A 25,467-nucleotide genomic window follows, 5' to 3' on the forward strand; every position below is an offset into this window, starting at 1 on the left:
GCAATAACTATACCTCCACTAACAATAAAACAGTATTCAATAATAATAGTGTAGAGTTAACTATCTAAGGATTTATAAAGCTTGATGTTTATACTCGTAAGGATGAAGCGGGTAGGAGAATTACTGGAAAATTTAAAAAGTAGAATTTGAAAAATCAATCAATGAAACATGAGGAGGAGAAAAGTAAGATAAAGTATCCTATTAAGTAAAAGGAAATTAATAGTATTAGGTAAAAGTAACAAAAGAGAAGAATAAGAAAAAAGAGTAAAATGAAAGAAAAATAAGTGGGAAAAACAAAAAATTTAAAGAAACAAATTTAAAAAATGAAAAGACACAACCTTCAAATACTAATGAAAGAAAAAAAAATTGAGTCTAAAAGAAAAAAAAAATCCTCTGTCTTTTTGAATGAATGGATTTTTCCAGGGTCTGCAGTCTTAGAATCCAGCAAGTCATAGGAAGTCCTGACTTTCTTTACTTAGCTTTACAGTCAGTGGGTTTATGAAGTTCCCACCTCCCTCTATAGAGGGCCTTCTGTCCTATACCCCAGACTGTGGCAACTGTCCAAGCCCAGATGTGTCTTTGCTCACTTGGTAGATGGGGAAAGCAATCAGACTGCCTCTCTCTGCTGGATGTTAGTAATGGGCTTGGGCTTCAAGTAGACTGATGGTCTTAATGCCAGTATTTTTAGTTCCCACCACCTCTGAAAGCCACACTTGCAAGGCATGTTTTCTTACCATGGAGGCCAGGGCTGTGTCCTTCCATCACTGAGATTAAACTTCTCGGGGGGTTCTGTTCCCATCCTGAACCCTCTTTGCAGTTGTCTCTCACCCAGTCACTGAGAGAAGGTAATACTGGAAGCCCCAAAGCAAAGTTGTTCTGTAGTTTTTCTCTGGCTCAATCTTAAACAGTTAACCCTTTCCCAAAATGGTATCTGACAATGTCAGGTACTGCACTTGGTTTCTTCTCCAGCTTCAGTCTGCCATGAAGGAGTCATTTTCAGGATAAAACCTCGCTCTGTTTTTATAGTTTACAATAACCATGGGCTTTTATTGGGGTTAGTATTCCTGATCAGGTGCATTATTTTTCCCTGCCATTGCTGACTCTCCAGGGCTTGTCTTCTCTCCACAGTAAGGTCAGCTGGTTGGCTAGCACCTCTGCTGCCCCATGTGAGGGGAAACAAAATACAGAATAGGCTTGGAGTTCGTGGATGGCTGTGGTCAGTGTGTGGAATTCACAGGTGTGAATTCACTCTTTACAGCAGGTTGTCATTTGATTATTGATTTTATTTTTACTGTGTTATGCCAGTGTATACCATTACTATTGATTAAATAATTCGTTGTTTAGCTATTTAATTGAAAGAACACATTTAAAATATATTAAATCCCTGTAGAAGTTTATTCTCTGAATTATTTGATAAATTTTGTTCCTATTTTGATTATGTAACTTTGCAGTAAGTTTCAGTATCTATTTTGTGTAATCATTTTTCTAGAATTATTCCATGCTGAATTTTTCCAGGAGGAATTTTTTTAAAAGAAAAAAAAATAATGTCAGAGACTATTCTCATGGCAAACAGAAAGTGAAATAGACATCAGACTTGTTTTACCTCATGTGTGAGATGTCCCGGAAGAATATTAATTTTATTCTGCACATCTCTATGTCAGGACTGTGGCCATCAAGAGACCAAGAAGCCCACCAGCCCAGGAGTTCAAAGTGTGGAAATTGATGTGTTCTCTGAAGATTTTTCTTTGACCACACAGAATCCCCAGAAGGTAATTTTCCTTGGGTATTGTCAGAAAGCATATGTGACTCATCCACACACCTCCAAAATAGCCATTATGGAAGAGTATCAGAATTAATGCAGAGGTAGTTGCCAGAGCTGAGTCTTAAGAGGAGTGTAGGCCACACTGTCTTAGCTTTGCTGCTATGACGTCTGAGGCAAGATAATTTGTTTTGGTGGGCTTTTCCTTGTGAATTGTAGGATGTTTAGCTGTGTCCTTGTCCTCTAGATTTCAGTCATATCCTCAAGTTTTGATGATTAAAATGACTCTAGACTTTGCAGAATGTCTTTTACAGAGCAAAATCAATGAGAACTCTCCTAAGCCTATTAATCTATGAGCTGCGGTAGGTAAAAATCACACTCTCAGCCTTCTCATTACCTGGTTTCCCCAACTGAAGTGAAGCAGCCTGTCAAAGTTATGATTTGCGGAGAGGAAAAGGCTGAGTACTTGTCTCTGTGTGCTTTATCACCCCTCAGCCTTGGAGAGTAGTTACAGTCCTCTCCTGAGGTCAAACAGATCAGAACACTTAGAAAGAGACCCAAAAGGAAGGGTGCTTGCTTTATACCCTTGATACCTAGAAGCTTTTGCCTATTTGGTTTCGTCTCTTAACAAATCAGACAGTAAGGAACCAGATACTACAGGGGTGAGACAGGGTATTGGCAACTGACTCTCCTTTCCTATATTACGATCTGCAGAAGTCCGATGCAATCAGTGTGTTATCAGAATGTAGCACTATTGATCTGCAGGATCCTGTTGGAAATTTATATAAAATGGTCCACCCCTCAAAGCAACCAGAGAGATGTTTGCCGAAAGGTAAGTGACCATATTCTGGCATACAGTTCAACAAGTCTGAATGGGAATCTTCTTTGTAGCTTTGTGGTTTGGGTAGATTCCTTCTTTGTTAGGGACAAAAGGAATGCAATGGTACCTAGAGACCTGTGGGACCATTATCAGGTCCAAGCAGAATGCATTTCAGGAAATGATTTATGTGAGCTCTGCTTGCACAGGCAGGATAAACATTCTAGAAAAATTGTCCTTATGAAGCCCACTAATCAAAATATCTACCACATTGTATAGTCCCTAGTGCATCCACCATTAGTGTTTTTGAGGTAATAGACCAAAATGAGTACTTGGCTGTTGCAGTTTCTATCTTTAGCTTAGCGTCTAGACTGCCTGAGCTCAAATTCTGACTCTTCCATTTACAAGTTATATGACTTGAACAATTTAGTTAACCTTTCTGTGCCTCACTGTAAAATGAAGATAATAATAGTACTCCCTACACAAGGTTGTTGTGGGTTTTAAATGAATAAATACAAATCCCTTCGAAGAGTGTCTGGCATATAATACATAAAGCAATAATAAATGTGGACTTTCCTGATTCCTTCAGTAGATGCAGTGCTACTCTTCCCTATGAACCTTTATTATTTCTTCTATTTATGGTGGGAATTTATTTGTATGTACCTCTGCTATGGATCCCTGAGAATGAAAGCACTGACTTAATCAGCCTTGTGTATGTAGTGTGAAAACAGAACCTGGCCAAGATAGTGGGTTTAAATCAATAAATAAGCGTCTTAACAAATGAATAAAGTCATCTAAAATTAAAAATTTCTCCATAAGTTTGGGACTAAACTAGACCAAGAAAGGATTCCAAATTCATATTTCAGGTTGTCTGATAGTCCCAAAGCTGGACAGAGGCTAGTTTAGGGATTTCCTGATCCTTGAAATATGCACAGGATGTCAACAATAGAGAAGGACAATGTGGGTTTCTAGAAGGAGTAGAATAAAAGGTCAGAATAAACAGTCTTATAGGAAGGTGTACAACCTCTTGATGTTCTGAAAGATAGGAGGGAGGAAAGGGGCAGAGTGAGGAGATCTCACAGTGGCTTAGAAAGATGATGAGGAAAGAATGGAATGGTGTATTCACTGTGAAGTAGGGATTGTCAGAATTTGAAGAGGAAGAGACAATAAGGAGGAAAGGATAATGTGATCTACAAGTTAGAAGCCTGTGCATGTTAAGAACAAATGCTCAGCTATTTGGAAACACCTCTGAAAGTGGCCAGATTCTTTCATGCATGGCTTGGGTGGTTCACAAACCCTATGACTGTGTGTATCTCATTCCTGAAGTCCTTTGGACACAATCTGTATGCTAGTCCCCCCAAATTTATTTCATGATAAGCAACCACAAAACCTCAGTGGCGTACAGTAAAGGATCTGCATGACTCATTTGATCTATGCTGGGTATCTGCTAATGGTAGATGGCTTTACTCATGTGAGTGTTATTGTCTTCTTGGAATCAGAGGATCTAGCCTGAAGTCAATTGGGCAACTTGTCTTTGCTTCAAGTCTACCATCCTTTCCCAGAACCAACGGGGTAAACTACACATGTCTTCCCTGTAGAGAAGGTACAAGAGGGCAAATGGAAACATGCAAGGGTTTTCACAGCCTAGGCTCAAAGCTAGTATACTGTGACCACAGCTCCACCCTACTGATCAAAGCAAGTCACGTGGAGAAGCCCAGATTTAAGGAGTTGGAAAGCGATTTTTACCTTTTTAATGAAAAAACAGTAGGTCACAAGACAGGGGACATGAATATGAGAAGGAGTGAAGAATTGGGGCGATTAATTCCTTTGACTAAAGCACTAATGATAGTACTCATGCTGCTTCCTTGCAGGTCTGAGTTCCTTCCTTCCATGTTGTAAAATGGATAAGAGAAAGTCACTCTGGGTCATTTGGTGGAACCTACGGAAAACCTGCTACCAAATAGTCAAACACAGTTGGTTTGAGAGCTTCATTATCTTTGTGATTCTGCTGAGCAGTGGGGCACTGGTAAATTATCAGTCTTGTGGAGACATTGGGTATCAGGTCATCCAGGGCCCCTCTCATGGGTCTGTGAATGTGGGAAGACCAGTCAGAAGTGGGGTTTTCACTGGTGGTTCCTTTAGCAGGTAGGGTTTTGCACAACAACTTCTATAGTCGCAATGCAACTATGAAATTCCCATGCCAGAGATACTGTAAGTGATTTCTAGAATCTAGCCCTTGATCTCTACCCCTCATCTCGGAGGATTTCTGGACCTTTTTATTATTCCTTTTATTATACATATTTCCTTTAGATAAGTGTTCCTATCCTCCCTTCTTCTGAAGATCATAGTGCTACTTTCAAAAAGACAAAATATTTGTGGAAGGGGGCTACAGGAACCAGAGTAGGACATAATCAGATGCTCTGATATTTCTTATCACTCACCACCCCTTGAAAGGTAGGAAAGAAGATTCTGCTCTATTTTGATGATCTTTGAACTGTGGTCTGAGTCCCAAGTCCCAGGGAGGTTTAAAAATAACTGTTTACAGAGACATAGTAATAAACTCCTCTTTAACTCACTTATCTTTTCCCTTCCTCTGTCTTTTCTTCCCTTTCCTATCTTTACTCTCTCTTTTTTCTATCTTATGTCTCCCCTTAAGACTGTCGTAATATGGAAATAACCTCCCTTCCTGTTTGTTATGTTAAGTGAACAGACTCCTGGTTTCTCCTTGATTTAGAGACAAATCAACTTCCTCAAACACAAAAGCAAACGTCTCTAGAGCCACCCCAGGGGACTCCCTTAATTAATTTTTATTGATAGTCCTTGGTCAGGGGGTTACCTGTGTCTTCTGGTGACCATGTCCCACTGATGTCTGCCTTTATTCCGGGGCTCTACTCCATACACGCTGCTTGTGCAAGTCAGTGGGAGAGCAGAGGTGCTGTCCAAAGGCATGGACACAGGGGTGTGATCAGAGATGTGGCAGAGGGCACCACGACTGGTCTGATCTTCAGTGAGGCAAGTGTAAGTGGGCAGAGCAGTACTGAACATACAAAGCAGAGGGTGCCAGGAGAGAGACCCAGCCCATGTCATTGTACGTATTTATACAAAAACTGGAATAGCAAAATGAACTGTATTTGGTCTACGGGCCAGCAGCTCAGCCAACCTTAATGCTGAGTCTTGCCCCCACCCCCATTTCCACTGAATCAGAAGACACATTATAGATTTGGGGCTTGTTAGAATTTCACAAGCTTGGTCTGGACAACTACATAATAATGAGAACCTCCTGGATCCAAAAATGGTTTAATCATAAAACAAGAGCCTCCCAAGCTCGGTTGTTGGGCTAGCTCATTCACTGAGCTAACTCAGACTTGCTTAGCCAACCTGTTGCTAAGGTTTCAAAATGAGAGAGAAAATGAGTCTCTAACTCCAGTCACATTTGTCTGTCCTCAAGAGGCAAACAAACAGTGGCCTCACTGAGGTGACTGGGAGAATGAAAAAGATGACCTATGCTTCTGAGTGTTTCCGAAAAGGTTGGGAAGAATTGAAAGGATTAGTAAGGCCAGGAAATGGTGCAGTGATCCACTAGGAAGATCTACCTGGAAGTATTCTAGGGCTAGTGATGGAGACCATGGGATCATAGGGCCGACAGAAATGTACAAATTTTGGTAAGATTTTCCATTTTTTATTTCATTTACTTGAAGAATCAATTCCATTGGAAAATTCTAGATAGCTTTAATACCTTTAGAGCAAAACCTTATCACTAAAAGAAACACTAGTTTTTATTAACATAAGGTAGAAAAACAGAAAGTAAGCAAGGAATTCTTTGCAAATATCCAACCTGGCCTATGGTTATGTTTTATTATTTCAGGTATTTGAAGATATTCACCTTTCTAATTATCGCCACATCCAAAATTTACTAAATTGTACTGACAATATTTTCACGTCTATTTTTGTCCTGGAGATGGCTCTGAAATGGGTGGCCTTTGGATTTAGCAAGTATTTCACCAATGCCTGGTGCTGGCTGGATTTCATCATTGTGGTCGTAAGTTTACCATCTATGTGTCCCAAGCAATTTGGAGCAGGGGGTGAGAAAGGGGATTTTGAGGGAACTGCTTTTCCTGTGTGCCTTTTATGTGTGCCTCTCCAAAATGTTTCTTGTGTCCTTGACTCTTCAGAGAAAGTACAAGTAGTCGCCGTCTGTCTGTCAGCAACCCAGCCTCTCCTGGGCCCCACCTTTGACACACTGCTCTTTCTAAGCACTTTCCTGTGATGGCACTCACACTCTTGTCTCCATAAGCACTCTCACTTAACATACACAGTTGTTCTGAGTTAAGACAGCTACCATATCACGGATGGGGCAACCTGACGCTTAGAGGGCTAGGAACATGTTTCAAGTCACAGGGCAGATCAGTGGTGAAACCGGAATTTCTATCTCCTTCTACCTCCATAACGCTAAAGCTAATGGTAGAAATGGTAGACCATGTTTATTGAAGGGCTTTCTCCATACTAGGAACTGTGCCATATCCTCTGCTTGTGTTCTCTCTTGTACTTACCACAGCCACTCTTATTATTTTCTCCATATTCAGTTTTGTTTGTTTGCTTTGTACGGGGGATTGAACTTGGCACCTTGCACTTGCGAGGCAGGCAGTGGCACCACTGAGCTAAATCCATGGCCCTATTTTCTCCATATTCAAAGGAAGTAAATAAACCACAGAGAGCTAAAGAATGTTCAATAGTGCCCACCTAGAAGTAGTGGAGGTAAGATTCAAAACATAAGTCCCAGAGCTAGATGTGGTGGGTTATGCCTGTAATCCTAGCATTCAGGAGGCTGAGTCAGGGAGATCACTGTTAGTTTGAGGCCAGCGTGGGCTGCATAGTGAGTTCAAGGCCAGCCTGGACTACATAGCAAGACCCTGCCTCAAAACCAAACAAACAGACAAACAAAAACAACCTCCCCCAAAACAAAAATCAAGACCAAAACCTAGTAAGTCTCACCCCAAAGTCTTAAATTTTAATATCTATTTTTTCTACCATGAAATAGTTAGATTTTTGTCCAAGCTAGGAATTAGAAAAATAAGTGCATGAGCATAATTCAGTGGAGTAAACCTTGCCAGGAAAACAAATTGCTAGTGGGCAAAAACAGGCTGTGTGGTTCAGGCACTTTACAAAATCATCAGTACCTGGGGGCTCTAAGAGGACTTGAAGAAGGGAACAGAAACACTATGTTTTTAGTTTCCAGAGTGCAAATAACTTGCCCAATATCTTAAGTTATGATGAAAAGCCTGCAAGTTGGTGAACTAGAAGTCTTGTGAACAGAAGACTGTCATCTCCGTGGTGGAGCTTTGCTTACTGAGTATTACACAAGTCCAACACTTAGTATTATAGTTGAATGGGCCAATAATAGTCCAGGTTCTTGTGTATGATGAGGAAAGCATGCACCCAGTAGTGAGTGGTAAGTAGCTACTTTTACTGAAGATCATGAGAAAGGTAAGAACATCAGGAAAAAGGGGGCAAAGGGCCAATAACTCAGGCTTTCAGAATCTAAAGTGCAGACACCCCAGCTTTTGGTGCCTCCCCCCAAATCCCTCATTGGCACCAATGCATGGCGATCTCTTAGGCTTCTGTTATTTTTGTATCTCTCTTATGATAATGGAAGCAGGAATAACCATAGGGTGCTGTTTCCAGTTAAGGAGAAGGAAGAAAGTGACTCTCTCAGCTCCTTTGTTTCTAACTGTGCTACTAGGAGGCTACATCCTCAAGATAATTGATCAATGCAACCTTGGACAGAACATTTCCCTTCTTTTACATGAGTTCTTTCATTAATAAAAATGAGGATTATGAACTGACTAAATCTACCAAATATAAAATAATAATCTAGCAATAACCCTTAAAATATCAAAACAGCAGTCAAACCACTAAAAGAACCAGCACCAGATGGTTTTCATAGGCAAGTTTTACTACGCTCCCAAAGAGCAGTTAACCCCACTCTTTTTCAAATTGTTACAGAGTAGAAAAGGAGAGAAAACTTACAAACCTAATAATGAGACAAGCATGACCTTGATAACAAAATAAATAGAACAGAAATGATCAAGAAAAGAAAATAATGTTATAATCGTATATGTTTAGAAACCAGGGAAAGCACTCAGTAAGTGTGGTTCACTACTACTGTTGTTAGCCTGAGCAGCATACAAACTAATCTGTGAGTCTCCGTTTGACCACTAATCAACTCCTTGACCTGAAACAAGTCTCATTGTCTGAGTTTCAGGCTTTCTCACCTGTTACATGATAGGTGCTGTAGTATACCGCTTAGCTTGGGACGTTGCTGTGCAGAGTAAGTGAGGGAGTTGCAGGGAGGGTTTGAGACAGGTCTTGCCATGTAGTTCAGAGTGGCCTTGAATTCATGGCAACCATCCTGCCTCAGCCTTCCAAGTGCTGAGATTTCAGGCAGGTGCCACTGTGCCTGGCTAAGTGAGAGACTTTATATGACCAATCCTATAATGTTGCTTGTCAATCAACATTACATGTAATAATTTTTACAATTTTGGAGTAGAAAAATGCAAACACAAACCACATAAAATATGCAAATTCAACTACATCAAAATATAAAACTTTCATTTTCTTATTCAACAATACTGAAATTATAATTAAAGATAAGCGAGAGCCTGAGGTACAGTATTTGTCATGCAGGTAGTAGATCATTATTACTTGTAATATATAAAACTCCCTACAGATCTTCAGGAGAAAGACAAGCCAAAGTAATAATGAAAGAAAAATACAAACAGGCAACTCACAGAAGGAATTTAAGATAATAATAAATGTATATAAAGAAGTACACACTACTGGTACTTTCACTAGTTAGCACAGAAGTACACTGCAAAATCAGAGACCTTTTTCACCCATTCGATGGGCAAATATTTGAAAGTTAATTGATATCTAATATTGAGAAGGATATAGGAAAATGGAATATCTTAATCACTACTAACAATTTACATGGTACAAATTGTGGGAAAAGCTTTGCACTATTAAATAAAATTATAAATGACCCCAATGTATACTCTAGAACTATCACTTTCTTTTCTACATCCAAAGAAAACTCTTAAATATATACCCAGGAAAAACACACATGCTGTCATTCACTGCAGTTCAGAGTAGTAAAGAAACGGAAATTATCAAGAAACTCACCAAGGGAGAACAGATCCAAAAAACTTGATTGTTTATATGTTATAATATTCTACAGCCGTTAAAAGGCATGGACTATAGGAATATGCATGATGGATTTCAGAAGCAATGCAGAATGATAAATGCAAGCTAGGTGCTGCCATCCTTTTCCTAGGCTAGGGACAGTAGGAAGAGTGTTTGTGAGAAACGCCCTGGAATACTCTGTCAACAAGCAGTACTATCGCCAAACGCCTATTTAAAAAATCATGATAAATAAGAACATTTTGTTTGATTTATTTTTTTCTCTTAAATTCTTATACTGGTACATTTTAGGCATTCGATACAGTTGCATTCATCATTGGGAACTTATACCTTTACATGACGTATCTTGGTTTGATAAGAACATTTTAAATTGATTATAAAATTTTTTAATTGTACTATTCTGTCATATTACAAGTATGTTACTACTACACTGAAGCTGACAGGACAAGTGGGGAATGTTCTGGATAGCAGTAAACTTTGACTTTGGCTATTTCAAGGACATCACAATTCACCTTCTGGCCAACTTAGCTACTCCTCTTCCAAGACAAACCTCAGAGACTCCATGACAAATAAGAGATACTGAACATCTGTAGAAAAGAGGTCATTGAGTTCAGCATATTGTTAGGGTTTCATTTAGTGTACTTAGCATAGCTTCTCAACCCTCAGTCCTGTCCCATTAGGAAAAAGTATTTAGGAGTGGAAAATGCATTTTATTTCCCAAAAAGGAGCTATGTAAGTAAGGAGAAACATTAGCAAACAAGTTGTTTTTCTCTTTGTGATTTTTTTTGATATATTTTCAAACTAATTGAAAAGCTGCAAGTAATATTATAAAGAACCCCTCATCTCTCCAGTTTTACCAGTTTCCCATCTGCATATATTCTCATATTTTCTCTCCCTCCATCCCTCCCTCCTCTCCCTCTCTCTCTAAAATTAAATTGCAAGCATCATGTACCTTTACTGCTAAACATTGCAGTCTATATTTTCTAATAAGGGTACTATATCATGTAATTAGAATATAATGATCAAAGTTAGGAAGTTTAGTGCTAATTCTATACTGAAATCTACATCCATTTTTCAATTTTATCAGTTGTCACAACAAGATTCTTTATGATTAATTCTATTGACCCGCCTTTGGTCCCCACCTAAATCCAGGACCCAGTTCAGAATCCCAGTCCATAGATCATTGTCACATCTCTTTGGTTTTCTTCAATTCACATTAGTTTCTTGGGTTTCCTTTTTCCTGGTCTTTCATTATGAAATACAAATGTATTTTATGGACTAGATTTGCCAGACAAGGAGAGCAGTGGCCTCTCCTCTGCCTTCTTCCTCCAGCAGGGTCTGATTTGCTGCTAGACTTGGCCTCTTGAACTCTCTTGGCTTCCCCAGGCACTCACAGGCAGATTCTCTTCCCCCCAGGTCTCATTGGTGGTCAGTTTTGTGGACCTACAGCAATGGAAAGCCTTCCGGACTCTGCGAGCACTGAGGCCTCTTCGAGCCCTGTCTCGATTTGAAGGAATGAAGGTAGTTTCCAAGTGGATGGTTGGAGATTTCCCCTGGCAGAGAAAGGCAGAGAAACTGACTGCTCTTCTAGGATTGGCCTTTCTTCAATTGTTAAGCTTTTCCTAGAGTTCCTCCCACCCAACCCCTTCAGAATCCTAGAGCAGGGATCTCCTAAGTCATCACAGGTTGCTGCTTAGGTATTCTTAGTTACAACTGGAACTGACAGCAGGATTTGCCATGGGGTGGGGGACAAGGCGTAGTGAGTAAAGAGAGAATTTGAGGAAATCCAGCCCTGCACATCAGGCTCATCATGGGATGGTCAAGATTTGGTAAGTCCTACCCATCTGTTATGTTTTTCTTTTGCTTTGTTTCCTTAAGGTGGTGGTTAATGCTCTCATAGGGGCCATACCTGCCATTGTGAATGTTTTGTTTGTCTGCCTCATTTTCTGGCTCATATTTTGTATTCTGGGAGTAAACTTATTTTCTGGAAAGTTCGGAAATGTGGCTAATTACACAATTCTACCAGATGGCAAATGCACTCAAAATTACACCTGGAACCCCCCAAATGTCAACTTTGACCACGTGGGGATGGCTTACCTCGCTCTGCTGCAAGTGGTAAGTGCTGTTGGTATGTTTTTCATTATGAGAAGAGAAAGCTTGCAAAAGTCTTAAATAATTTTTCAGGTCATAAAACACAGTGACTCCATTAAGATAATAGAATCAGATCCTCATGTGGGAGCCAGTGCCTTCTGAAACTGTTCCTCACTGAGCATTCCAACTCTGGACCACTGAGCCCCAAATCCTGAGTGATGCCCTTTACAGATGTGCACATCTCCTCTATCTTCTGTGGTATTTTGCATGCTCCCTTGAGCTCCAGCCAGACAGGAGCAGAGGCTCAGGTACAGGTCATTGTGAACAATTCCCCATTCAGATGACAGTAGCTGGGTCTTGGACCGGTTTTGCAGACTGAGGTGGCATCAGGAAAGAATCTGGTCTTTCCTGTGATTGGGGCTCAGATTCTCTAGCAATCTTCCAGGTTTGTTTTTGTTTTTTTAAACTTTTTGTCTCATGCAAATGAAGAGGGAAAAATAATCCAAGGTGCTGCGATTGTTTTGTTTTCATTTTATGGTACTAAAGGTTGGACCCAGGGCCTTCACCCTGGAGCTATATTCCCAGCCATTTTTACTTTTTTTATTTGTGAAGCAAGGGGTAGACAACTCAGTAAATTTGAGGTTGGTCTCAAACTCTTGATCTTTTTGCTTCCACCTTGTGAAAAGCTGGGACTGCAGATGTGCACTACCACATCTGACTCTATGTTCTTTTATGTGGGTATTCCATCCAGGCACGATGGGAACCATCTTACTGACATTTGCCCACTCTGCCTGGCAACCTTTGCATAGTGTGTGCTCATCATTGGTAAGACTACAGTCGAGGCCGTGTTTCTCTGCTTCTGTTGCAGGCAACATATAAAGGCTGGATGGAAATTATGTATGCAGCTGTGGATTCCACGAAAGTGAGTCTATGTTACACCGTGTTCTAGAATGTTAGATTCAAATCAGAGATATTGTGAGTACATGGGCAATCCAAAACTTTCCTGTACTATAGTTCTAGCAGCCAAGGTTCTCTGCTTTGTTTTCTTTGGGAAAAAATTATGAAATGCCACCGCTTCGTAAACAGTGCTCCAATACATTCTCTGGTGAAAATCTGACACCCCATAGTTTTTAAGCCCAGTGTTCTTTCTCTGTGATGAATGAGGAAGAAACATTCATGTGAGCGGTAGAGCCAGAAGCAACAGAATAACAGGAGGGTTGAGGTTTCTTCTCATCTCTTCCAAGTGGATGGACAGGAAAGAAAGCAAATTTCAGAGCCCACCTGTTTTAGACTGTGAGAAATCCTTAGTATTGAGCTAAGTCTGAGCGAGAGAGACCCTCCTATGGCTCCAGTTTCCCTGGAGACTAGAGGGGATTCTGGTGATTGCCAACTCTCAGTTTCAGTTAGTGAAAAAATAATCATGGGTTCCAGAAGTTTGAAGAATATTCCACAATCGATTCTGTTTTCTGTTTTCTTTTTCCCAGCTGGGAAAATTGAGGGTTAGAAAGGAAGAGAGCTGCCCAGAGCCATAGAATGTGCCAGTGGTGGGTACTGAATGACAGACATCACAGAAAAATCCCACAGATGACAGAGCTATCAACACTCACAGATCTATTTTTAAAAAGTGATCAGGAGAGAGAGAGAGAGAAAAAAAAAGGAAAATCATCTCACTAGCTGTCCCCAAAAGCATAAAGCCGATGGCAGTATGTGCACACTATTCATTCACCTAAGGCTCACATCCAGAATATATAAGGAACGCAAACAACTTGGGAACAAAAAAAAAAGAGTCCAGCTTTAAAATGAGCAAATGACCTGAATAGACATTTCTCAAATAGGGTATGAAAATGACCGACAAATATACGAAAAAATACTCGACATTATGAATCATCAGAGAAATGCAGATCAAAACCACACAGATACATCACCTTACCCAGGTTAGAATAGCTATTATCAAAACAAATACCAGATGCTGGGAGGACACGAAGAAAAGGCAAGTCTTGTACACTGGCAGTGAGAATGTAAACTGGTATAACCACTATGAAAAACAGCGTGGAGATTACTCAAAAAAGCAGTAGTGTAACTACCATATGGCCCATATGGGTATATACATCCAAAGAAGTTGAAATTGGTACTTTGAAGATTCATCTGCATTTGCATGTTTTTTTGCAGCACTATTCACAGTGGCCAAGATATGAACTTAATCTGAGTGTCTACCAGTGGATAAAGAATATGTGGTAAACATACACAAGGGGATAGTATTCAGTCATTAAAAAAATAATGATATTTTGTCATTTTCAACATGAATGACATGTTACTCAACATTATATGCAATGAAATAAGTCAGGCACGAAAAGGCAAATATTTCATGTTCTCATTTAAATGCAGAAGCTGTGGTCTCATAGAGGTAGAGAACAGAAGAGTGGTTATCAGAACCCTGGACAGAAGGGTGGAGAGAAAATGGTTAATGTACCGAAATGAAATTGGGTAAGAAGAATAGCTTCTGATGTTCTATTGCACAGCAGAATAACTATGGTTGACAACCATTAATTATTTCAAAATAGCTAGTAGAGAAGATTTTGAAAGTTCTCCACAAAGAATAAATGATCAATGTCTGAGCCTATGGGTATACTAATGCTGATTTATATATGTCGCACCACACTCCCATAAACATGGGTTACTATGTGGGAATTAGAAATAAAAAATATCTATTCAAGAACATAAAGAACTGGGATGAAAGGAGTCTCAGATACTTCGGGCAAATACCAACCTGAGGGACTTGGTTGGAGTTAATGTGTGTCTACTCCAAAGCCTGATTGTCATGCTGCTCAACACTAGGAATTCAAGAGTGAAAGGGCAAAACCACAGATAGAGCGATGCACAGGACCGCGGTGTTGATATGAAGGATGTATTCAGTCAGTGTTTGGTAGACCTGTCCCTCTGCACCCCTTCTCTGGCAACCTTGCCTTCACTAGGGTTACTTCTGATGTATATCCATACAGACACACAGGGAATTCTTTTTTCAATTTTAAAAACTACTATTGTAACTATGAACGCATATTATAGTAATTATATTAATTGCACACATGAGGTACAGTGGGGTTCACGGTGACATTTTAGTACCAGTATAACTGAACCTTATTCATGCCTCTCCCCTCTTCTGCCTTTGTTTCCTCTGCTGTCCCTTCTTCCATGGTCCCCTACCCAGACTCTTAATACCATTTTCTACCTTTAGGTCATCTTTGTTTTGGTGGTTGTTTTATTTTGATAGTTTACACAAATGAGGGAAAATGTGTTATACTTGTCTTTTGTTTTTGTTTTTGTTTTTTTGAGTCAGGGTCTCACTTATGTAGTGAGACTAACCTGGAACTCACTGTGTAGCCCAGGCTGGTTTTGAACTCACAGTGATCCTCCTGCTTCAGCCTTCTGAGTGCTGGGATTACAGGCGTGGGCCACCAAACCTGGCTATACTTGTCTTTTGATGTCTGGCTTATTTCGTTTAAAATGAGGTCTTCCACTTTCATTCATTTTCCTGCAAATAATGGGATTTAACTCTTCCTTATTACTGAATAGTCCTCCGCTGGGTATAAATACCATATTTTCTTTATCCATTCATTTGTTGATAGGTACTTAGGCTGATTTTCATACCTTGGCTATTGTGAATACTGTCTTGATAAATATGGTTATGCAAGTACCCCTCTGTTGCATGCTGGCTTCATTTCCTTCAGATATATATCAAGGAATGTGAGAGCTAGATCATATGGTAGTTCTATTTTTAGTTTTCTAAAGAACACTGTTTTCCATCATGGCTGTACTAATGTTCATTCCACCAACAGTGCGTGAGTGTTCACTCAGGAGATTTGCAAAAGAGAAATGTGATCATGTCACTCCTCCCACTTAAAATCTCTTAAATGGATCTCCATTGCTTAGAAGCAAAATCCATGCCTCCAGCCACCCAACTCCCCACCATGAGTACCACTCAAATTATGTGAGGGGAACAAAAGAGCTCCCCATAGCAACTGTGGCTGTCAACAGGAGGTAACGTTAGGGTTGCTGCCAAGAGACAGTTTTGTTTTCTACGTGAAGCAGTTAGGATGGATTCATTTCTCTTCACTAAGTGTTTTTTCTTATTAAAAAATCCCCAACAGGACGGACCACCACAATTTGAGGCACATGTAGTCATGTATGTTTACTTCATAGCTTTTATCATCTTTGGCTCATTCTTTACACTGAATCTCTTCATTGGCGTTATTATTGACAACTTCAATCAACAGCAAAAAAAGATAAGTATGCCAGTTGTGCTGATTTAGGGATCTCCCCTGTCTTCTACAAAGGGCTTTACTGGAACGTAGTTCAGATGTAAGCTCCTGGGAAGAGTGGTATCTCTTGCCATCTGCACAAGAACAGAAAGGGGCTTCTGCTCAGAGAAGACTCTCAGGAATAAGGTTGAACGGGAACCGGAAATCTAAGTTTTGTTAAGTCGTTGCCTTCACTGTCTTAACGGATATTATTGGGAGGATGAAACCTGGTCATAATTGGATCCTAAGAGAATAATAGCTTCCAAGATTGGCATTTATGACACTATACTCATATTTTAATAGCATTTCAAGTGTACCTTGTTATCCATGATAAAAAGAAGGGGCATTATTTTCTCTGCAAACTTGTGTCCTGCCCCACAATACAAGCCTACTTGAAGCTACGTAGAAAGAAGATGGCCAGGGTAGAGGTACAGCTAAGAAGGGTTACTCCAGGCATTATAATACTCAGATGTTGTTTCTCTGGTTCTGAAATCTACAAGAGCTTTGTACTATGTAAAATTGTTTGTTTGAGACAGGGTCTCACTATGTGGTTGAGACTGACCTGGAAATCACTATGTAGCCCAGGCTGGTCTCAAACTCGCAGGGAACCTCCTGCCTCAGCCTCCCAAGTGCTGGGATTACAGGTGTGCACTGCCACGCCTGGCTGTACTATGTAAAATTAAGGGAGATCACCTTACGATAATCACCAAATAATACCCACTTTAGACAATGCCTTTTATCATTTTGGCACCCCACACCTCCCAGTTACCTTCTAACTGAGCATGTATATAAATATGTGGGATTCCTTTATATTTTGAATTTTTGATAGAAAAATTAATTGCTTTTTATTTATTTTCTGTTTTAATTAGTACATGTTTGCAGTACACAGTGATCGTGTTCATCACGAAGAGTCTGTACATGTACATAACACATCTTAATTCTTTTTTTTAGGTCTTCCTTCCCTCCTGCCTCCCTCCAAATGTCTCTCCCCTTCCCATTTGTGTGGTGTTCTTTTGCTGTTGTTCATTGCACCATGATCTGATAATATGCATGGGATGATTTTCATCTCTTTGCATTTACTTAAGCGTATTCTATGGGCTAGTGTGTGATCTATTTTGGAGAAAGTTCCATGTGCTGTTGAATGTGTATTCTGTTAGGTGAAAAACTCTGTAGTTATCTATTAAGTCCATTTGTTGAAAGGTTTGGTTCAACTCTGGTATTTCTTTGTTGGATTTTTCTCTAGTTGATCTCTCTATTTGTGGCAGTGGGGTATTGAGGTTCCCCTTTACAACTATATTGTAGTTGGTGCTTATCTGATTTTTTTCATGTCTATTATTGTTTTATGAAGTTGAGTGTGCCAGTAGTTATGCTTACATATTTATGATTGTTATTCTTTTGTGTTGAATTGTTCCCTTAACCTTCTTTGTCTCTTCTGCTCAGTCTTGTCTTGAAATATACTTTGTCTGCAATTGAAATAGCAATGCTACTTTTTTCTGGGTTTCTATTGCATGGAATATTTTTCCTAACCTTTGACTTTCAGTCTATGAATTTTTAGGTTAAGTTTTTGGGTTTGTTTCTTGTATGCAGCATATTCTTAGATCTTGTTTCACAATCTATTCTGCTGAACTGTCTTTTGATTAGTGAATTGAGACCATTCACATTGAAGGTTATAACTGATAGTTATTGACTAACCCTTTTCATTACATTATTTTCCTGCCATTGGTTCCTTTTATTCCATTCTATTTAATTGAATTTTTGTATGTTTTGTATCTACCTGTCCCCCCCTCAATCTTCATGAAGTCATAGATGGGGCCTTTCAGAGTTGGCTGGATCTAGGGCATGTGATACTGGGATTAAGGGTGATTAACTGGAATCACCTAACTGGATTCCACTAACTGGAATTAACATAGTTCTGGTAGCACCACCCAAAAGGCTGATGGTCTGAATGAAATAAAAGGGAAAGGCAGGCTGGCTGCTGCTGCTTGCTGCTCATTACCTTCTGCCTACAGTGTCATGAACTGTTTCTTCTCTGTGATGCCCCTCTACTGTGTTGCCCTGCCTTGGAGCCAACTGACTGTGTACTGAAACCTCTACAAACTGTGATCTGAAATGCACCTCTCCTCCTTTCACTTGTTGGTGTTGGGTATTTTGTCCCAACAAGGAGAAAAATAATTAAGATGCTTGCCTGGCCTAGTAAATTCATTCTGTTGGGCCTTTTGGCATTGTTGTCTCTATTGTCTCTGTAGAATGTCCTTGAGAATTTTTGGGAGCGCTGATTTGGTGTTCATGAATTTGTTTAGTTGCTTTCTATCATGGAAGTATCTTATTTCTCCATCAATTCTGAAAGATAGTTTTGTGGGATACATCAGTCTGGGTTGGAAGTTGTTTACTTTTCAGGCTTGAAACATTTCACTCCAGGCTCTACTTGGCTTTAGGGTTTGTATTGAGAAGTCTGCTGTAATTCTGATGGGTTTTCCTTTATAATTAATTTGTTCCTTTTCTCTAACAGCTTTTAAATTCTGCTCTTTTGTTACATTTCTGGAACCTTGAGTATTATGTGTGGTGAGGTGGTTCTTTTCTGGTCATGGCTATTCAGGGTTCTACATGCCTCACTTATGTGTATGTTAAATTCTTTTTCCTTATCTGGAAAGGTATTTTTTTTTCTCTTACTTTTGTAGTCAGTTATTTTTATGCTCTTTGTGCTGTCTTCTGATTTTTTCATTACTTCCAATTAATCTTAGATTAGTCTCCTTTGCATGATCTAGCAGCTGCTGGATCCATTTTTCAAGTTCCCTTGTTATTTTTAGTGTCTCTCATTAGTTGATCCCAGCCACAGCCCTGTCTTCTAGGTCTCACATTGGTCAAGCCTGTACTTTCAATAAGGTTTGTTTTGTTTTGTTTTCTTTGTCTGGTACCAGGGATCAAACTCTCAATAAGGTTTTTAATCTAGATTTCTGTTTGAAACTTTTTTATGAACTCCAATTCTTATCTATGCTGGACATTCATGACTTGCATCTTTTTTTAAAGCTCTTCTAGTTTTTTTAATTGTTATCTTCTCTTGATTTACTGATCATTTATTTTATTAGGATTATCATTTTATTAATTATCTCTTTGAATTCATCAAATGTCTTATCGATCTGTTTGTTACCTCCACTGCTATCATTTCAGACATTTCAGCTGTGTGTTTTTTTTATTTTTTTACCCTATCTATGCCCTGTGGATTTGCTTTGGAGGAATTGAGAGCTTCTAGAGCATTTTGCTTCCCTGTTTTCTTTTTGGTTTGTTTGTTTTCTGTGCTGAGGCTTGCAAATTGCTTATGGTGGATAGCTTTATTGTTGGTCTCAAGATCTCTTTTGCTAATGTCTACTTTTCAGAGTTGTCTTTCATGTTTAGCTAGCTATTGGCCTTTGGGTCTGTTCCAGGATCAAACCACTTCTGTTTATTAGGGAAAAGAGGTTTCAGCCTATTTGGCCCCGGTACCCAGTTCTTTGGTAAAAGACTGCTGTATTGTTTATCATCCCAGACAATCTAGATATTAATATACGGAGAAAACCAGTTGATAGCAGCAACTATGTCACCTTTGTTAAACTAGTAAAATAGAAACAGTAGCATCAAATACAAACTGGATAATGACAAACTCTAATAACCAATATCACCTTTAACCATAGAAACAAGATCTTTAGTTATAGTACAAACTCTAAGACAAACCAGATATTGAAATGCAGTAAATAATTACTCAATAGAACAATTTAACCTCTGTTAACATAGAGCAGTATTCAACTATAATAAGCTACAGTTAACCATCTATAGATGTTGTTAATGGTTACACTAATAAGGATAGTGGTACCAGAATGGGAGCATGAAAAATATAGAATTTGAAAAATTAATTAATGGAAGATGGGAAGAAAGAGGTAAAATTGAAATAAAAGCTCCTATTAAGGATTAAAAGAAAATTAGTATTAGACAACAGTAACAGAAAAACAACTAGGAAAAGGATAAATAATAAGGAATAGAGATTAACCTAGAGTAAAACAAAAAAGAAAAACAACTAAGGAAACAAATTGAAAGAGAGATAGCGGGAAAAGAAGGAAGAGAGAGAAGAAAAAAAGAAACTAATCAAGCCATAAAACAAACTAATATTTAGAAAGGGGGAACAAGAAAATTGGTGATAAAATTGCAAGCTCTACCAAATAAAATTAAAATTTAAAATATCAATAGAGAAGAAAAACAAGCAAACGGTCAAAAGAAGGGAGAAAAATCCCTACCTAGTTCCAAAACAGTGTTTTTCTTCTAGAATTTAGTCTTTAATTCACCAAGTCACAAGTCTCTCTACCCCTCTTTATAGCCTGTGGGCCTGTGTGGTGACCCTTCTGTTTGAGGGGTCCCCCAACTATAATCCTCTGTCTGGCAATTGCCCAAGCCAGGACACAGGCCCAGGGAAGGGGTGGGACCTTGGGTTCTGGGTGAAGACTCCAGCAGTCGTGAGGCATCTGGCACAGAGTCAGCTGGTTGGGGACCAACATTGAATACCTGATGGATATTCCTGTGTCCATGGGACCCACCCAAAACACAAGACAGAGGCTCTTGCCATCCCAGGGCACTGTGTGGAGACTCAGGTGTGCCTGGGGCTGACTCGAGAAGATTCCTGTGGGCCCAAGGAGGGTGCTGGCCACTGGGTGGAGTCTCATGTGACCCTGGGGCACCAGGCAAGTCAGGTGGACCTTTACCTAGTGCTGAGTATGAGGCAGAGCTCCAGTGGATGTGGGATTGGGTGGGGCCTCCTGCATGCCCAGATTGCCAGGTGAAGACTCAAGAGACTGGGGCCTCCCATGGACACCCAGGTTGCCCAGGACTGGTGCTGGATATCAGATAGTCTCTGGTGGTTCTGGGGATGGCATCAGGACAGTGAGCACTGGGTGAAGATTCATATGATCTTGGGTACTTGGCAAAGACCAATGCTAGCTCTGTTTGCCACATGGAGGTCCTGGTTGGCATTGGTTGGTACTAACTTGAAGCATGCAGCAGTGAATCAGGTGTGCCGGGAACACTTAGTTGGGACTTAAACGGGTCCAGTCTAGATAGTGACTCCATGCAAAAGCAGAAGGGCTAGTCCCCTGCCCTGTTGGGCGCTGGTGAGGGTACTGTCGGGTTCCAGCTTTCTCAGTGTTCAGAGAGGGCTTGAAGAGGGGAACGGATCCATGTAGCCTGAGTCTATCCTGGGAAGCTAGTCTCTGCAGCACTCCTTGGTTCTCTCTGGGTTTTGGGGAAGTTCTCAGGATGGCTGTTCCTGGTTCCTGGGATAGGCAAGGGTGAGGGCCCTGCGGACTGGCCCTGGAGGACCACTTCCCTTCTCTTAACTCCTATTCAGGTGTTTTGTTTGGTCTACAGGTATTTTCTTTCAAACTGATTTTCTGTACCAGGGTATATGTCCTTTCCCAACTTCCAGCTACCTGTTTTTAGTTGATCTTGTCTAAGTCTGTCCTATGTGACTCCTCTTCTTTTCAGCCACATTGTTCCTCCTCCTGTATTTTTAATTTTGTAGTTTATGAACTCAGTTATAAGCCTATGCATAAAATCATTTTCATTGTAAAAATTTTCAGGGCAGAATTTTATCACATGTTATGAACAAACAATAAATTCTATCATTCCTCAGTGAACATTTAGGTCCTTTCTAAATTTCTTGCTCTATTACAGCTATCACAAACATTCTTAAAATTCTGTATATTTTTGATTACTTCCTCAAGAAAAGTTTCTAGGCTTGGAATACTGAAGTCATTAAAGATATTGACAAATTATGTTTTAGAAGCACTTTCATACTTAGCTTCTTTCTGCAAGGCATGACATAGTGCCTAGTTCCTCGCTTCTCATTATTATAATTTATTAGATCTTTTCTAGACTGATGGAGGAAAGTGTTACCTCTTTGTTTTATATTTATTTATTTGATCATTAGTAGGATTAGGGTTTTTCATAGGTATGCCAAAACCACTTCTGAAGAGTCACCTGTTTATATCTTTTGCCTATTTTAAAGACAGATTAGCTTTTCCTATGCATTTTAATATGTCTAATTTGTGACATATTACATTTTTGTAATGACATTTTGGGTTTATGTTAGAATTTTGACTTAGGATTGTGTTAATATTTTTAGGGAATCAAACTTCCAACCTGGTCCTTTTGGGATTCCTTTTTTAAATTTACAAACTTAAGGCATTTCAAACTCTTTTATTAATTTTTTTATTTTACTTTTTCCCTTTTTTCTTTATTGGTACATTGTAGGTATACAATAGTTATATTCATCATTGGGATCTTGTACCTTTACATGATATATCTTAGTTCTTATTTTTTCCCCATTCCCCTGCCCTCCCTTCACCCCTTCCACCCTTCCCTATATACAGAGACTTTGTTTCCATATTTTTCCTTTTCTCATTTTTTCTTTTCCCTTCTTAGCTTTCTCCTACCCCTCCCACTTCCCCTACACCTTTAGATGCTTTTTTCCTATTACACAATATCAATTATACATTATGATTCTTATTTACACTTCTAGTTTATCACACCAGAGAAACTATTATTTACCCATGTGTGTCCTATTAATTTTACTTAAGATTATGTCTTCATTGTGCATCCACTTTGCTATAAATGTCTCTAGTTTCTTGTTCTTTATGGTTGAGTAGTACTCTATTTTATAAAAAAACCCAGGAAACCCCAAAACAAAAACAACACATCTTTATCCATTCTCCAGTTGATGGTCAATTAGGTTGTTTCCAAGTTTTAGCTATTACAAACTGTGCCACTATAAACACAGGTGCACATATATCACTGTGGTATGATTCTTTTAATTCTTTTGGGAAGATACCCAGCAGAGGAACAGCTGGATCAAATGGGACTTCTAATTCTAGTTGTTTGAGGTATCTCTGTATTGATTTCCACAGTGGTTGCACTAGTCTGCACTCCCACCGACAATGGAGAAGGGTTCCTTTCTCCCCACAATCTGGCCAACATTTGTTATTCGTTGTTTTCTTGATAGCAGCCATTCTTTCTGGGGTGAGGTGGAATCTCAGTGTTGTTTTCATCTGCATCTCTTGAATGACCAGTGTTGTGGAACATTTTTTCATATGTTTATTTGAGAAATGTCTGTTCATTTCAGATGTCCATTTTTAAAATCAGTTTATAAATTTAGGGGTCTGATTTTTTATAATTCTGGGTAGTAGACCTTTGAGGAAAAGCTGGTAAAATTTTTTCCCCACATTGTAGGTTGTCTCTTAGTTCTCTTGGTCATTTCTCTTGCAGTGCAGAAGCTTTTTTAAAAGATGAGATCCCAGTTGTTGATTCTTAGTGCTAGTTCGCATGCTACTGAACATTTGTTCATAAAGTCTTTTCCTATGCCAATGTCTTCAAAAGTTCTGCCTAACTTATATTCCAGCAAGTTTAGTGTTTCTGTTTTAATATTAAGATCTTTAATCCACTTGGATTGTAGTTTAGTGCTTGGTGAAAGATAGAGGTCTAGTTGTTTTTTGTTTTGTTTTTGGTACTGGGGATTGAACTCAGGTCCTTGCGCTTGCAAGGCAGGCCACCGAACCACTGAGCTAAATCCCCAGCCCAATAGAGGTCTAGTTTTAATCTTTGGCAAGTTGAAATCCAGTTTTCCCAGCACCATTTATTAAAGAGGCTATCTTTCCTCCAGTGAGGATGGTTGGCTCCTTTGTCAAAGATGAGGTAGCTGAGTATGTCTGGAGTTGTTTCTGCATCTTCTAATCTATTTCACTGATCCTCAGATCTGTTTCTTTGCAGTACCATGCTGTTTTTATCATAGTGGCTTTGTAGTATAGTTTCAAGTTGGGGATTGTGATACCCACTGCTGTGTCTCTGTTGCCTAGAATTGCTTTTGCTATTCTAGGTCTCTTCTGGTTCCAAATGAATTTTTGGATTGTTTTCGGTAGTTCAGTGAAATATACTGTTGGGATTTCAGTAGGAATTGCATTAAATCTGTATAGCAGTTTTGGAAGTATGGCCATTTTCACTATATTGGTTTGTCCTGCCCAGGGACAAGGAAGTCTTTCCATTTTCTTATATCCTCTTTAATCTCTTTTTTCAGAGTGTTGTAGTTCGCCATGTAGAGGTCTTTTGCTTCCTTCATTGGATTGATTCCTAGATATTTCATTTGTTTGGATGCTGTTGTGAAAGGGATTGTTTCTTTAATTTCTCTCTCAGTGATTCTGTTATTTGTGTACAAGAAGGCTTTTGATTTTTGAGTGTTGGCCTTGTATCCAGCTACTCTACTGAATCTGTCAATTAAGTCTAGAAGTCTTTTGGTGGTAGAATTTTTTGGGTCTTCTAAGTAGAGTATCATATCATCAGCAAATAATGATAGTTTAACTTCTTCCTTTCCTATCTTTATTGCTTTTATTTCTTTCTCTTGTCTAATTGCTGTGGCTAATGTTTATAAAACTGTATTGAACAGGAGTAGTGACAGTGGACATCATTGTCTTGTTTCTGATTTTAATCTGAAGGTTTTTTTAGTTTTTGACCATTTAGTATGATATTGGCTGTTGGTTTTTCATAGATAGCCTTTATTAAGTTGAGATAAAGACCATCTATTCCAATTTTGTGCAGGGTTTTTTTTAATCATGAATGGGTGTTGAACTTTGTCAAATGCTTTTTCTCTATCTATTGAGATGATCATATGGTTTTTGTCTTTGACTCAGTTAATATAGTGTATTACATTTATTGATTTATGTGTGTTGAACCATCCTTGCATCCCTGAGATAAATCCAGCTTTATCAGGGTATATGATCTTCTTGATGACCCTCTGTATTCTGTTTGCCAGTATCTTATTGAGGAGTTTTGCATCTATGTTCATTAGTGAGACTGGGCCTATAGTTCTCTTCTTGGTTGGTTCTTTCCCTGGTTTTGGAATCAAAGGAACACTTGCTTCCAGGAATGAATTTGGGAATTTTACATCCCTTTCAATTTCACTGAAAAGTTTCAAAAGCAGTGGCAATAGTTCTTCTTTAAATGTCTTGTAGAATTCAGCAGTGAAGTTATCAGGACCTGGGCTTTTCTTTGTGGGTAAAATTTTAATTGTGTTTTCAATTTCACTGATTGTAATTGGGGTGTTTAGAATTTTTGTATCTTCTTCATTCAACTTTGGTAATTAATATGTATCTAGAAATCTATCCATTTCTTCTGTGTCCTTTTTTGAATAAGGTTGGCTAAGGATTTATCGATTTTATTTATTCTTTCAAAAAGCCAACTCTTCAATTCATTGATTTTTTTGGTATCGTTCTCTTAGTCTCCACTGCATTGATTTCTTT

General features: G+C 39.1%; 1 protein-coding gene across 9 annotated transcripts in view; it reads left to right on the forward strand.

Moving 5' to 3' along the window:
- The window catches only part of Scn11a (sodium voltage-gated channel alpha subunit 11), a 143,214-nt gene that overhangs the window by 79,955 nt on the left and 37,792 nt on the right, over positions 1 to 25,467 (forward strand). For 8 of the 9 annotated variants that reach the window (XR_004518772.1, XM_033768041.1, XM_033768040.1 and 5 more), the window contains exons 17-24: positions 1,662 to 1,769; positions 2,474 to 2,591; positions 4,448 to 4,602; positions 6,442 to 6,615; positions 11,190 to 11,294; positions 11,652 to 11,888; positions 12,733 to 12,786; positions 16,010 to 16,144. Coding sequence is in view for 8 of the 9 variants with exons in the window: in XM_033768041.1 (XP_033623932.1) it covers positions 1,662 to 1,769; positions 2,474 to 2,591; positions 4,448 to 4,602; positions 6,442 to 6,615; positions 11,190 to 11,294; positions 11,652 to 11,888; positions 12,733 to 12,786; positions 16,010 to 16,144 (1,086 nt within the window). In the remaining variant the exon portion in view is untranslated. The remainder of the gene's footprint in view (positions 1 to 1,661; positions 1,770 to 2,473; positions 2,592 to 4,447; positions 4,603 to 6,441; positions 6,616 to 11,189; positions 11,295 to 11,651; positions 11,889 to 12,732; positions 12,787 to 16,009; positions 16,145 to 25,467) is intronic. The other variant, XM_033768042.1, reaches the window with a different exon arrangement.

This window comes from Fukomys damarensis, unplaced genomic scaffold, assembly GCF_012274545.1.
Source record: "Fukomys damarensis isolate Sample0158 unplaced genomic scaffold, DMR_v1.0_HiC HiC_scaffold_24, whole genome shotgun sequence".
In the NCBI taxonomy this organism is placed as follows: domain Eukaryota; kingdom Metazoa; phylum Chordata; class Mammalia; order Rodentia; family Bathyergidae; genus Fukomys; species Fukomys damarensis.